This window comes from Asparagus officinalis, chromosome 5 (genome assembly GCF_001876935.1).
Source record: "Asparagus officinalis chromosome 5, Aspof.V1, whole genome shotgun sequence".
Classification (NCBI taxonomy): Eukaryota; Viridiplantae; Streptophyta; class Magnoliopsida; order Asparagales; family Asparagaceae; genus Asparagus; species Asparagus officinalis.
The window spans coordinates 61861594-61875127 of record NC_033798.1 but is presented as its reverse complement, the minus strand read 5'-3'; the positions used below and the strand labels follow the sequence as shown (position 1 = coordinate 61875127).

Genomic DNA, 13534 nt, shown 5'->3' with positions numbered 1-13534 from the left:
GAACGAGCTTGGCGGTCCTTTGCTTGTTCTTGTTACATCGCTGGCACCCGCCAAAATTTTACAGATATAGTGGAAGTAGATAAAAAAAAAAGGGGGAGTTAGGTGTTAACTCTGGTTAATTACAAATACCCACTAGTTAAACTCTACTCAAGTTGAACTCTTGACAGTTTAGACTAACTGGGACTAAATTGGGATAATTTTAAAGGTTTTGGGGGACTTAATAAAAAAATGTGAAGATTTGGGGGCGCCTATATCAAAATAAATGAGATTTTGAGGGGCCTATATTTCTTAAAAGCCCAATAATATTTTTGCATTGGTCATAGCAGGTGGCAATACAACTGCCAGCCCGAAATTATCCTCAGCTAATTACTACTAAAGAATATTTTCCTGTTCACAACATGCCACAAACTTGGTTTGTGGTCTTTTAATAGTGGTACCCTGTACTTTTTAACTCCTTTGCAGGTAATAACTACAACTCTTCTATTTGGCTCGCGGTCCAACCGCGAGCCTCAGCTCGCGTGAGAGAAACAGGGGGGGTGGGCCCCCCAACAGTGGGGGGGCCCACCCCCCTGTTCCTCTCACGCGAGCTGTGGCTCGCGGTTGGTCCGCGAGCCAAAAGGCTTTTTTGTAATAACTACTATACAGAAAAACTTAGCTTTTGTGCTTGCTGTTTCAAATAATGGAACAATGGAACAATCATGTTCCAACCAATAGCTTTTGTGCTTGCTAAGACCCTCTACCTACATTTTGTGCTTGCTAAGACCCTTGTCCGTTATCAGATTGAAACAGCAAGTTAAATCTGATAACGGACAAGGGTCTTAGCAAGCACAAAAGCTATTGGTTGGAGCATGATTGTTCCATTGTGATACATGCATGGTCAAATAGGAAAAATGGATAATATGAAAAGGCATCTATCTTCAAGTGCATGTATAAATGCATAATGAAACATACATTTCCCATGTATACTAAGAACCCCATTATTTTTACAAGCTGCAAACAAATCAATATTTAGGACTGAAATAAAATATTGACATGCAATGAACTGTAACATTATGAAAACAAGCTGCTTGCATTATGTGACTAAAATATTTAGGATCAGAAGGAATGCATATTAGTGCTGGTAATTGACTACAAGTTTATTCCAAAAAAACTTAGCAATTAAACAAACTTTCAAGTTATCAACAATAGGCGAAAGCATGCAATGAACTGTAACATTATGAAAACAAGTTGCTCGCATTATGTGACTAATCATCCCCGCTTCATTAACTGCAATAAGCAAATCACTTTAGTAGGCTCTCATTGCTACAGATAAGAAAACAAGACATAATTCAATCTCCTTATACTTTAATATTTGATAACCTGCTGCTATCAATTACTGGCTCCACAGGATGTGGCTCTCCATTTCGCAAAAATGCTCTGGCATATAGCTCCCCTGATGAAGACATCAAATTATCAAAGAATTACCAAAAGGACTAGTAGAAACAGCACAAAGATTTATGGCTTTAATTCCAAGCTCCACAAACTAAAACATGGTCACACCTGTGGTCTTGTCTTCCAGTCTGATAATGCACTCCTGTCCCTTGCTTACGACCTTTAGTGAACCCTCCCAGTCCCATTTGTTGACATTCCATTCATCGGCCCTGACTAGATATTTATATCCAATAAAAAAGAGGACTTTTTTGGAAGGTTTCATATAAGCTGAATGCTGACATGTGTATATAGAACTTAGAATACATATAAAAGATAAGGTTAACTGAATATGGAATATGTCAATCAAATAGGAACTGAGGCATGATCACATAGATCACAGTCACAGTCTAAAATTACGATAAAAGGTTTAAGAAAATTTACAAACACTTTCTGAAATATAAGAAGAAATCAATACACATAATCAATAAAGTAGAAATTTAATGTTTTAGCACATTTAACCTCGTACAAGCCTGTGAAGTGATCTCAGAATTTCTTCAAGACATAGCACAACAGTACAGTGCTACAGAAACTTACGTCGTTTATAATGTTCCATGCCCTCATCTCTTAACATAACTTTTTAATTGTGATCAAAGAACTATGATATGCTCATCTAAAATGAAAGGACTTACGGTAAACCTTAAAACTTAATAGGTTGAGCTTGAACTATGTCTAGCTTTCATGTCAGGTGACATTTCTTCCAGATCTCTTCAGGTGATGAATGTACATTGGAAATGTTCTTGCAGTTACTTAACATACTCAAAACCTCGTACAAGCCTGTGAAGTGATCTCAGAATTTCTTCAAGACATAGCACAACAGTACAGTGCTACAGAAACTTACGTCGTTTATAATGTTCCATGCCCTCATCTCTTAACATAACTTTTTAATTGTGATCAAAGAACTATGATATGCTCATCTAAAATGAAAGGACTTACGGTAAACCTTAAAACTTAATAGGTTGAGCTTGAACTATGTCTAGCTTTCATGTCAGGTGACATTTCTTCCAGATCTTTTCAGGTGATGAATGTACATTGGAAATGTTCTTGCAGTTACTTAACATACTCAACAGAGTTTCTAGAAGACCTTGTTGATGGTACGGTAATTTTCTTCCCTGTATGTCTGCATCTAATTCAAATAGTTCAAATACTTGTACTTTGTGTCTTTGTCCTTTTATACAGTCCCATGAACTGTGTTTTCATAGTTTTATGATTCTCACTAAGCAATGACCACAATGTGATGGGAAAACCACTCAATTAGGCAATTACTTTCCTTGTAAAGAGTATGTTAAGCCTTGGACACTCTGACAGGAGGAAACATCAACTCCGCTTGCATAATCACACCGGTTATTTATAGAAAGGCCACTGAAAGTAGATCAAAATACACTTTCGATTTAAAGCCAAAAGACTGATAGGTACTAGCCAATGGTAACGGACCATGGCCATGCGAACAGCGCTGGACAAAATGGTTGTTACTCACGCCTTAAATATTGATAAAAAGGTTGGTCCCAGCCTACGTTGCATGGGTATAGGTTACAAAATGGCTGTTACTCACGCCTTAAATATTCGATGCGTGTGGCCTCCAAGTTAGGTAAAATCAATATCTTGGACAATATGTATTTTCCAACAGAAATAAAATTGGTGATACGTTAAATGTTTCTGCAAGATAGCGTTCCTTATTCCTCCAATCCCCCCTATACCTACAGCCCAAGTGTCCAGTGCGGGCAAATAAATTTTAAATCAAACATGCATACCACCCTTCTGATTGTAGACAAAAACTAAACAGAAACATAAAGTGAATGACAATCGGTGGTTTTCCACTCCTGAATACTAGGATAATTGCCACATATGATGTTCTACGTGGAGTACTTTTCATATTCCAAATTACCAAGGACAAGTTCTCAATATACTAGTCCGATGATTTTAGGCGGGGAATCACCACTTTGGCTCTTCATTTAATTTTGCTATTGACATTCAAACTCAAGATGGTGAATAGATAATGGACTTTGTACAACGGCACTTTACATAACTACAATGAAGCCAAGGAAAAAAGATATTGGCAAGCATAAGCTTTGTTTAATTGAACATGTATTGCATATGCCATGATGTTTATATAGAGGAAAATTACCATCTAACAAATATCATTAGCACACATAAAGGGGAAAAGAGAGAATGAACTATGAAACTAAGAATAAAATGGAACGACTTACCTCCTTAACAATCTTGCCTGGACTTTGTTTCTTTTCGACGCAATATATGTAAATGGCGAGAAGCATGAACTCGTGCATCTCTAAATTTTAGTTAGAACCTTAAGCGAAGCAACAAAACTATGAATTATCAGTGGAGCATGCTAACTGGCCTCCCTTAACTACCTTCTGAATATTTCTTATGAGCAAATCTAAAGCTCTATTCTTGTAACCAATCTCTCACTAGCAAGGTAAGAATAGACTCTACCTCGCTCTTAGTCTCACCTCAGACCCAAATGCAAACTCAACATCACAGACAAAAGTTTACCCAATTGTACGCAAACTGAGGGCCCATAACCCCTCAGCCACATCAAACAATTTTAAGCTACAAGGATAAATTGCAATAAACAAGATCAAATCACTTCTCAAATTTACAATAGAGTAAATCGTAGAGAAGTGAACCAACCAAAATTTAACCACCAATTCCTTGTCAAACACATTAGCTAACAGTTCTAAGGACAAACAATCATCATGCAAGACCTAATTCCTCTCCTAAATTGGGAAATTTTGAGCCACAACAAATCATTGTCGAAGACAAAATCAAATGACAATTAGTACCAAGAAACACACCTGTAAGAAGCGGCGCTCTTCCTTGGAGGTATCTACACAAATCGAATTAAAAAAGATCAACAAAAATTAGGAAATTGATCGAATTTTGCTGAAATCGACAAGTGGGATTTGAAGTCAAGAGTTGAGTACCAAATACACGTAGAACTCGTTAACTTGGAAGAGTATCAGTTCAATAGCTTCTGATTCCTCTCTCTTCTTCTTCATAGTCTTTGTGATGATCTAGGGTTTGATTGCATTTTTCGTCCATGAGCAAAATAATGGGAATTATGACTTTGTTTCTTTTTTTTACTGATTTTTTTGAGGATTTTGGGGGGAAATTGTAAAGGGAAAGAAGTAGCGGAAAGCAATTTTTTGGGGGGAAATCTTACACGGATCTCTCAGAAGATTATGGAGAAATTATAGAGGGAAAAGGGGAGAGGAAAATCAACGTACCTTTAAAATTCCGTCGGCTACCCTCGCGTGAGAAGGCGGAACAAGCCTTGTTCCGCGTATCTAAGAGGAATTGTTAACCCTTCAATTCACGGGATAAATGAGTTTTATCCCTCACGTGCGGGTTAACTAACCTGTGAGCTTTTTTACCTGTTTGGCAGGCTAATGAAGGGTTAAACCCCCTTAACCCTTCATTTAGCCTGTTGCCAAACACAGCCTTACAGATTTGTCAGATAAAATAAGAGGAATGATTGCCTGATTTACCCCCTCAGCTTCATGAGTTATTTCCCCCTTCTGGTGGTAGGTGATGGCCTTGGAGGTGGGAGAATATTAAATCAGAGTTAAGTGCAATAACACCTAGGTTGTTCAAGATTGAGATAACCGGAGGTCTTATGGAGAAGGAAGGGCTCGAGAATTTTGGCCAGGAAAACTTTGCCTGTAAAAACCTATGACACATTCGAGCTAGCGATAACATCCCTCATCCGTTACACAATTCAATGAGACGTTACAATATGCATGTGGAAATAGTTTTATTGCTAATACCTACCCAGTATTCCCATTTTCAACCATTTATGAGCACAAGGGATGAAATAAATAATGGAGCCAGTTTATCTCTTTTATTGGTTTTCTTTTCCTTTTTTATTGGTTTTCTTTTCCTTTTTTTTTCATGAATACCTTGGTTTGTGGAGAAGAATAAATGTCCATCCAGTAGATAATATTACAACAAATTCAATTCAATTCAAATTCTTTATTTAAATTGGTGCGCTAGTCATATTGTAATAAAAGCTGTTTTATTTTCTGTTACTTGGTGAAAATATAACCGTTTTGCATTATTGCCAAAGAAATGAGCATATGATATTCAGCACCTCGACTTTATCCCTCACCTTGATCTAAACAGGTACAATTCATTTCAGTGTGTTTTTTTTCATAAGAAAATGATGGAAGCATGCCAAAATATTATAACCTTAGAATAAAGTCATGTTTCGACATCATTTTGAAATTAGTATGTTCATATGGAAACAAGGGAAATTCATCAACGTTGCTATGTCAATTGAGTTTTTGGTGAGTCTTCTTCCTTATTCCGTATTGTACGTATGCCCAAATCACAAGCACCCGTGTCTTAAAATAGAACATAATTATTTTGACCCAAACAAGAATAATCCAACAATAATCAACTTGAATAGGTAATTTAACAAAGTTAGCGTTATATGCATAGTCTAGAATGTAAAATAGAGCTTCTAGCAATTCAATTTTAACTGTCCCCCCTTTTTTTTCACCCTAATACACAGAGCCACAGCCTGAATTCAATTCTAACCGTTGATCACTGTTGCTATTTTGTTGGCCCAAAATTTGGCCCGTTATCAAAAGGCCCAGCTCCCCACTGTCTTTTGCCCCATCTCTACCCTCCCCTACCCGATGGTACTCAGCTCCTTCCCATCTCCTACCCGATGGTACTCAGCCCCTTCCAATATCTCTGTCTCCTGATGCCAGCCGCTTTGAGTCCCATCTCCCATCCCTGTAGGTCAGCTTCTACCATTCGAAACCCTAGGATTCCCCTCTCGTGTCGTCTGCCCCTTCTCTATTTAAGACGAAGGGTTGGTAGTAGCTCGACAGGGGGGAAGACGAAGAGACAGAAAAGAAAACTGAGCTCCTGTGAGCTTTGTGCGATCCCCCTCCCTTCTATGAGCTTCATGCTCCTGTGAGCTTTGTGCTCTTACCCCTTTGTGCGATCTCTTCACCTCTGTGAGTGATTTAGGAGCAATTCAGTGGCGAGCTCTCCCTTTGTGTTCTTGGTGGTGCCCTAGAGAGGAGGACAAAGACTGGTTGAGCAGGCTTCTGAGCCAAACAGCGACGACATCGATCCACAACAGTGGTATCAGAGCTCGGTGAGTTGTTGCCCTTCCAACACCGCCGGTCGCCGTCGCTGGGCTTCGTTGAGTCGTCGCCGTTCAAGCCGTCGGACCACCTCCGGACCACCTCCGGACCGCCGAAATCAGATCGCTCCCGGACCACCACCGCACTGCCGAACAAGTGGGTAAGGTCGAAACCCTCTCCTAGGGTTTCGCTCAGGTGAATTGACTGAAATCAAACTCTTATCCGTGTTTTCTTTCCGCTGCAGTTAAGCCCTGACTTTGTTGAAAATTTACAGTAAAATTCTAATTTTTTTCCGGGCATAGTTGCATTTTTTTATTTTTTTGAAAAATAGTTTCTGTTATTGTTTGTGTTCGTGTGAAAGAATAAAGAGATTGAAACAAGAACTCTGTGTTCATCGTTCTTCTCATTTGTTCGTGCTAGTTGCTTCACACGTTTTGAGCCGGATAATTACCGAAATCAGATTTGTTCGTACTAGTTATTGTTTGTTTTTCTGTGTGAAAAATGTCTGCTGCTAATCAATATGGTATGGCTCCGTTCAACGGAAAATCTGATTTTAGCATTTGGAAACAAAGAATAAAATGTATTTTAATTCAACAGAAGTCATTTAGGGCTGTTGGTCAGACTTATTTGACTTCTGACATTGAAGAAAAAAAGGCTGAAATGAACGAAAATGCTTGTTCCATAATTTATTTGAACTTATCTGACTCTGTGTTTAGAAAAATTAGAATTTTAGAATCTGCTAAAACCCTTTGGGATAAACTTGAAGAACTCTATACTGAAACCTCTTTGCCCAGTAAAATATTTTTGCTTGAATTTTTTTTTCAAATTTAGATTGGATATGTCTAAGGACATTGAGGAGAACCTAGATGTTTTCACAAAACTTATTTCAGATATTAAGTTAACTGGTGATAAACATATAGATGATTATACTCCTATTGCCCTTCTAAATGCTATTCCTGACTCATATAATGATGTAAAATCTGTTATTAAATATGGTGGAGATGAGATTACCCTTGACATTATGGTCAATGGTCTTAAGAGTAAGGAATTAGATTTAAAACATTCTGGGTGAAATAAAAATTCTGGTGAGGTTATGCATGTGAGGGGGTATGCCTCAGAATAGGTCTAATAACCAAAAGAATGCTAGTAATATGGAATCAAGTAAGAAAAAAAATTAAAATGGAAGGGGTAGATCTAAGTCCAGGTTTAAAGTTAAAAAATGCTATAATTGTTATGAAATTGATCACTTTATTAAAGATTGTCCTAAGCCTAAGAAAAATCAGCAAAATGATCATGCTAACATGGCTGTCTGTGAGGCAAAATGGGTGAAATTTTCATGATTAATAATCTTTGTGATCATGCATATTTGAACTATGTGTTATCTAATTCTTTGTGTAAATCAGATTGGTTAGTAGACTCTGGTTGTACTTTTCATATGACTCCTTTTAAAAACTTGTTTTCAAACTACAATAAAATAGAGAATGACTTTGTGTCAAAGACAAATTAAAAAAAATTCAATGTTTTAGGAACTGGTAATGTATGCCTTAGGCTTTCCTCCGGTAATGTTTGGACTTTGTCACAGCCATGCCGAGGAGTCAGAAGGGGAATAACGCCGTATGGGTAGTAGTAGACCGACTCACCAAGTCGGCTCGCTTCATACCATTTCGAGTTGGGCAGACGACAGAGAGTTTAGCGGAGCTATACATGAGGGAGATAATGCGCTTGCATGGGGTACCGGTTAGCATTGTTTCTGATAGAGACACGCGATTCTTATCACACTTTTGGAGGAGCTTGCAGCAGTGTCTTAGGACTAGACTGAGTTATAGCACGGCTTATCACCCTCAGACAGATGGGCAATCAGAGAGGACCATACAGATTTTGGAGGACATGCTGCGGGCATGCATACTGGATTTCAAGGGCTCTTGGGAAGATCACTTACACTTGGTGGAGTTTTCTTATAATAACAGTTATTAGGTCAGGTTCCAGATAGCACCTTATGAGGCATTATATGGGAGAAAATGTAGGTCTCCTACTTGTTAGGATGACTTGGGAGAACGGCGTCTACTAGGTCCTGAGATGATAGTGCAGACAGTGGATAAGATAAAGACAATACGCGAGCGCCTTAAATCAGCTCAGGATAGACAGAAGAGCTGGGCTGATGCTAAGAGGAGACCTCTACAGTTTCAGGTTGGAGAGCATGTTTTCTTGAGAATATCCCCAACCAAATGAGTTATCAGATTTGGCAGCCGTAGGAAGCTTAGTCCACGTTTTATCGGTCCTTTTGAGATATTGAGAGGGTAGGACATGTGACATACCGGCTAGCTTTGCCTCCGTCGTTGGAGGGAGTGCATGATGTGTTCCACGTATCACAGCTTCGACGATATGTACGAGACGAGACTCACGTCCTGGACATCGGAGAGCTTCAGATTGGGACGAACTTATCATATGAGGAGCGACCTATGAAGATTTTAGATCGCCAAGAGAAGGTCCTCAAGAACAGAACTATTCCGCTTGTCTTAGTATCTTGGGGACATCATGAACCTGGTGAGGCAACCTGGGAGCGAGAGGACGACATTCGTCAACGCTATCCACATCTCTTTACCACATGTGATTTTTAGTTCTTCTTATGGTCGGATAAATTTCAAGGACGAAATTATTTTTCTTAGGTGGGTAGGATGTGATAATCAATTTTTTTATGAAGGAGGCCCACATCAAGGACGAAATTATTTTTCTTAGGTGGGTAGGATGTGATAATCAATTTTTTTATGAAGGAGGCCCACATCAGGTGGAAATTGAAAAAAAAATTTCCTTAAGGCCCATGAGTTACCTAGAAAGCCCAAAAAAAAAAACCATAACTCCACCTTCCCTTCATTTTTTACCCACGTAGGAGATGTGGGAATGGATCTCGGAAGAATATCTCCATTAATTGTAACTAACCAACACCTAACCCCATCATCTTTTAAACCCCTCATCTCCCCTTTTTCCTTTTCAAGATACAGCAGGGGAAAAAAAAACGAAAAAAAAGAGAAAAAAAAAAGAGAAACCTGCAGAGAGCAAGACAAGGAGAAAGAAGAGTTTTGGATTTTCTTTTGGGATTTGGGGTTCATCATCTTATCATCGGCAAGCATCCTTCCCTTGATTATTATTATTATTATTTAGAGTTTTCTTTCATGCAAGAAATTCTTATCTTTAAGTTCTTTTGTAATTCCTTATTTAAATACCTGTGTTCCTTTCTAGAGGTCATAGTGAATAGATTGTAGTTGGTTTCATTTTTATTTTCCGTAGGAATAAATGTTCCCTTGTGCAAACATGTTCTCACTTGTTTTTTCTGATCTGTTGCACACTTCACTTCACTTGATTTATGTGTATGCATAGGGTTTGGAGTTCCTGTTGTTCTTCCACAGGTCTTAAGATTTTCAAACGTACACATGACCATAACTTAATAAGAAATATCAAACTGTATGGTGTTTTCCCTATGAAATATTATATATTAGCTTCACGCTTCACAATTTATGCTTATGATTCTTAGATAAACTTGACATGAAGAGGTTCCTACGTGTAGATCCTTAGGGTTTCGCTGTGTTTGAAGTTGTTGTTACCAGTTTTAATGATTTGGTGCATTTGGTTAGTCTTGGCAACATGAAGTATGCTATTCGGTTAATTTAGCCTCTTGGTCATAGATAAATGGTTATGGTTGGTGAGTTATATATTTGTTTTTCTAAATGTAAATGAAAAGATTTTATACTCTTACATATTTTTTTTAATTCTTATTTAGATATACTTTGTTTTTATCCGCTAAAGCCGCATATATTTACTTAATGATTTAAATAGTTATCTAACTAAATTAGTTTGGACCTAACTGGTTCCCTCTTAAAATAATTTAGCTATCTAGCTAAATTATTTATATGGATTATACAATAGAGTATGTTAGTTTTTAACGAAGACTATTTATCTTAAGGAAAGTTATTTGGCTACTAAGAATGGCAATATGTTTAAAACTGTCGGTAGAAGAATGTACAACTGAACTTTGGCAAAGTGGTTGGGTGGGTTGTATACTATGTGGTGGTTTGATCCTTGGATCATTTTATTTATTTATTTATTTATTTTTATTTTTTTATCAGTTAAACTATTTCTTCCTTTACTAGTAAACTTATATTGTTGTTGTGAACTTGTTAGCTCTTTTGAGTAGCTTACTATTCTTGGAAATAGATAATGTGGTTGAAATCCGTGCTAGATCAGTAATGTCCTCAAATAGGCTAGATTGTGCATGAAGACGTCTTCCGTCAAAAATATGATTTATAAGCGTGTTTTCATAGCATGGCTATGCTCTCGATATCGATATCCTGATATGAGATTTTTCCTTGGCTATTACTATTATAGCATTGACTATACGATGCATCCTTCTTGATTGGACATGTTCTGGGTCACGGTTATTTTTTATAGTTTTGCGGAAGCCGTTCCACAGTAACTCTGTGGATAGTGCATAACATTTCATGCACAGCTACTTAGATTAAATAGACAACATGAGGTTTAATAAAGGGGAATTGGACGGAGAATATGACATGTATATAAGCGGGTTGTGCGCATTCTTGATATCTTGGTATATATATAAGAAATATGGGCCCATCCTGTCTTGAAGCCGTGTTCCCGGGACGGTTTACGGGAAACCGACTTATATACATGAAATATTCTTCTCTAATTCAAATAACTTCTAAAATACTAATGTGCTTGTGTGTCTCATGTTTGACCTTGTTTGATATCTATTATTAGCATTTTATTTATCATCTTTAATTGAGTTGTCATTTTTTTCTTTATCCATGCCATATTACACGCACACATTTCCTTCATTTTTCATGCTTGTTGGGAGTTTTCTGACTCCCCTAGGGTTTGCATGCCCCAGACTCGAGAACTGTTCTGTCTTCGTAGGATCGTGAATATTTTGAGGAGCAGGCTCAGCAGCAGTGATCACCGTTCATTCCTTTCAGTTCTCCATTTCACTTATCTTAGGTAGTTATTTGATTGAGACTTTTTTGTAAATCTCTTGTGCATCTTCAGACTATGAATGTTTTATTTTCTTCCATTTTGGATAGTTGTGGACTCATCACAGACCTCTGAAATTTCAGATATTTCTTTATCTATCAGTTTCCTTTTATCTTGATTACATGGTCTATGATGTAGTTTTGGTTTTATATTGATATACAGGATAATCTAGAGGCGTGAATGTGACCGTAGGGTTACATTGCCGGCCGAGTCACGTTCCAAACTATTACATTTTGGAACTAGGGCGTGACAAGGTTTTTAGTGGTATCAGAGCCAGGTTCCAGATGGCACCTTATGAGGCATTATATGTGAGAAAATGTAGGTCTCCTACTTGTTGGGATGACTTGGGAGAACGGCGTCTACTAGGTCCTGAGATGATAGTGCAGACAGTGGATAAGATAAAGACAATACGGGAGCGCCTTAAATCAGCTCAGGATAGATAGAAGAGCTGGGCTGATGCTAAGAGGAGACCTCTATAGTTTCAGGTTAGAGAGCATGTTTTCTTAAGGATATCCCCAACCAGAGGAGTTGTCAGATTTGGCAGCCGTGGGAAGCTTAGTCCACGTTTTATCGGTCCTTTTGAGATATTGGAGAGGGTAGGAAAGGTGGCATACCGGCTAGCTTTGCCTCCGTCGTTGGAGGGAGTGCATGATGTGTTCCACGTATCACAACTTCGACGATATGTACGAGACGAGACTCACGTCCTGGACATCGGAGAGCTTCAGATTGGGACGAACTTATCATATGAGGAGTGACCTATGAAGATTTTAGATCGACAGGAGAAGGTCCTCAAGAACAGAACTATTTCGCTTGTCTTAGTATTTTGGGGACATCATGGACCTGGTGAGGCAACTTGGGAGCGAGAGGACGACATTCGTCAACGCTATCCACATCTCTTTACCACAGGTGATTTTTAGTTCTTCTTATGGTCGGATAAATTTCAAGGACGAAATTATTTTTCTTAGGTGGGTAGGATGTGATAATCAATTTTTTTATGAAGGAGGCCCACATTATTTCTTGTGCATCTCTAGAAAATGATGGTTTGGAGGGAAAATGAGGTAATTTATATGCTTGTCATGCTGAACCTGTGCTTGATTCTGTTAACTTTGTGATAGGTGATAAATCTGTTTTATGACATAATAGATTAGGTCACATGAGTAACAAAGGATTAGAAATTTTGCATAAAGGAGGTCACTTTGGTAGTGATAAAATATCCTCCATCCCTTTCTGTGAATATTGTGTGTTAGAAAAATAACATAAGGTTAGCTTTCCTACTTCTTCTTTTCCTAATCAGTCTAAGTGCACTAGTATACTTGAATATTTGCATGCTGATGTGTGGGGTCCCTCTAGTGTTCCTACGCATGGAGGAAACCAATATTTTCTTTCTATAATTAATGATTATTCTAGAAAAGTCTAGGTTTTACTCATGAAACAAAAATCTGAAGTTTTTGATAAATTTTAAAACTGGAAAATTATGATTGAAAACTAAACGGGAAAGAAAATTAAAACTCTTAGGACAGACAATGGTCTTGAGTTTTGTAACAAACAATTGAATGATTTGTGTATTACTTGGGGTATTAAACGGCATAAATCTGTTCCCTACACACCCCAGCAAAATGGGATTGCTGAAAGGATGAATAGAACTCTCTTAGAGAGGGTGAGGGCTATGTTGGCCACATCTGGGCTCTCCAAGAAGTTCTGGGGAGAAGTTGTTTGTACTGCCGCCTATTTAATTAACAGGTCTTCTTCGGTTCCCTTAGAAGGGAAATGCCCTGAATTTGTGTTCACGGGCAAACCTCTTGATTTAAATAATTTAAGAATTTTCGGGTGTGCTGGCTATGTGCATCAAAGGATTGATAAGTTAGAACCTAAATATAAGAAATGTGTTTTCTTAGGATACCCTGAAGGGG

At 38.0% G+C, this 13534-nt stretch overlaps 1 protein-coding gene across 2 annotated transcripts; it reads right to left on the bottom strand.

Annotated features, from left to right (window-relative positions):
• Nucleotides 1142–4805, bottom strand: LOC109843301 (adaptin ear-binding coat-associated protein 2-like). 2 transcript variants are annotated; one of them, XM_020412231.1, is made up of 6 exons: nucleotides 4713–4805; nucleotides 4410–4499; nucleotides 4281–4312; nucleotides 1540–1640; nucleotides 1344–1432; nucleotides 1142–1266 (listed from the first exon to the last, which is right to left on the bottom strand). In XM_020412231.1, exons 2-6 carry the CDS (start codon nucleotides 4482–4484, stop codon nucleotides 1249–1251), a joined length of 315 nt encoding a protein of 104 aa, XP_020267820.1. In that variant the 5' UTR covers nucleotides 4485–4499; nucleotides 4713–4805; the 3' UTR covers nucleotides 1142–1248. The 2 variants fall into 2 exon arrangements, with proteins under 2 accessions (XP_020267820.1, XP_020267821.1); XM_020412232.1 differs by lacking the exon at nucleotides 4713–4805 and having other exon boundaries at nucleotides 1360–1432; nucleotides 4410–4604.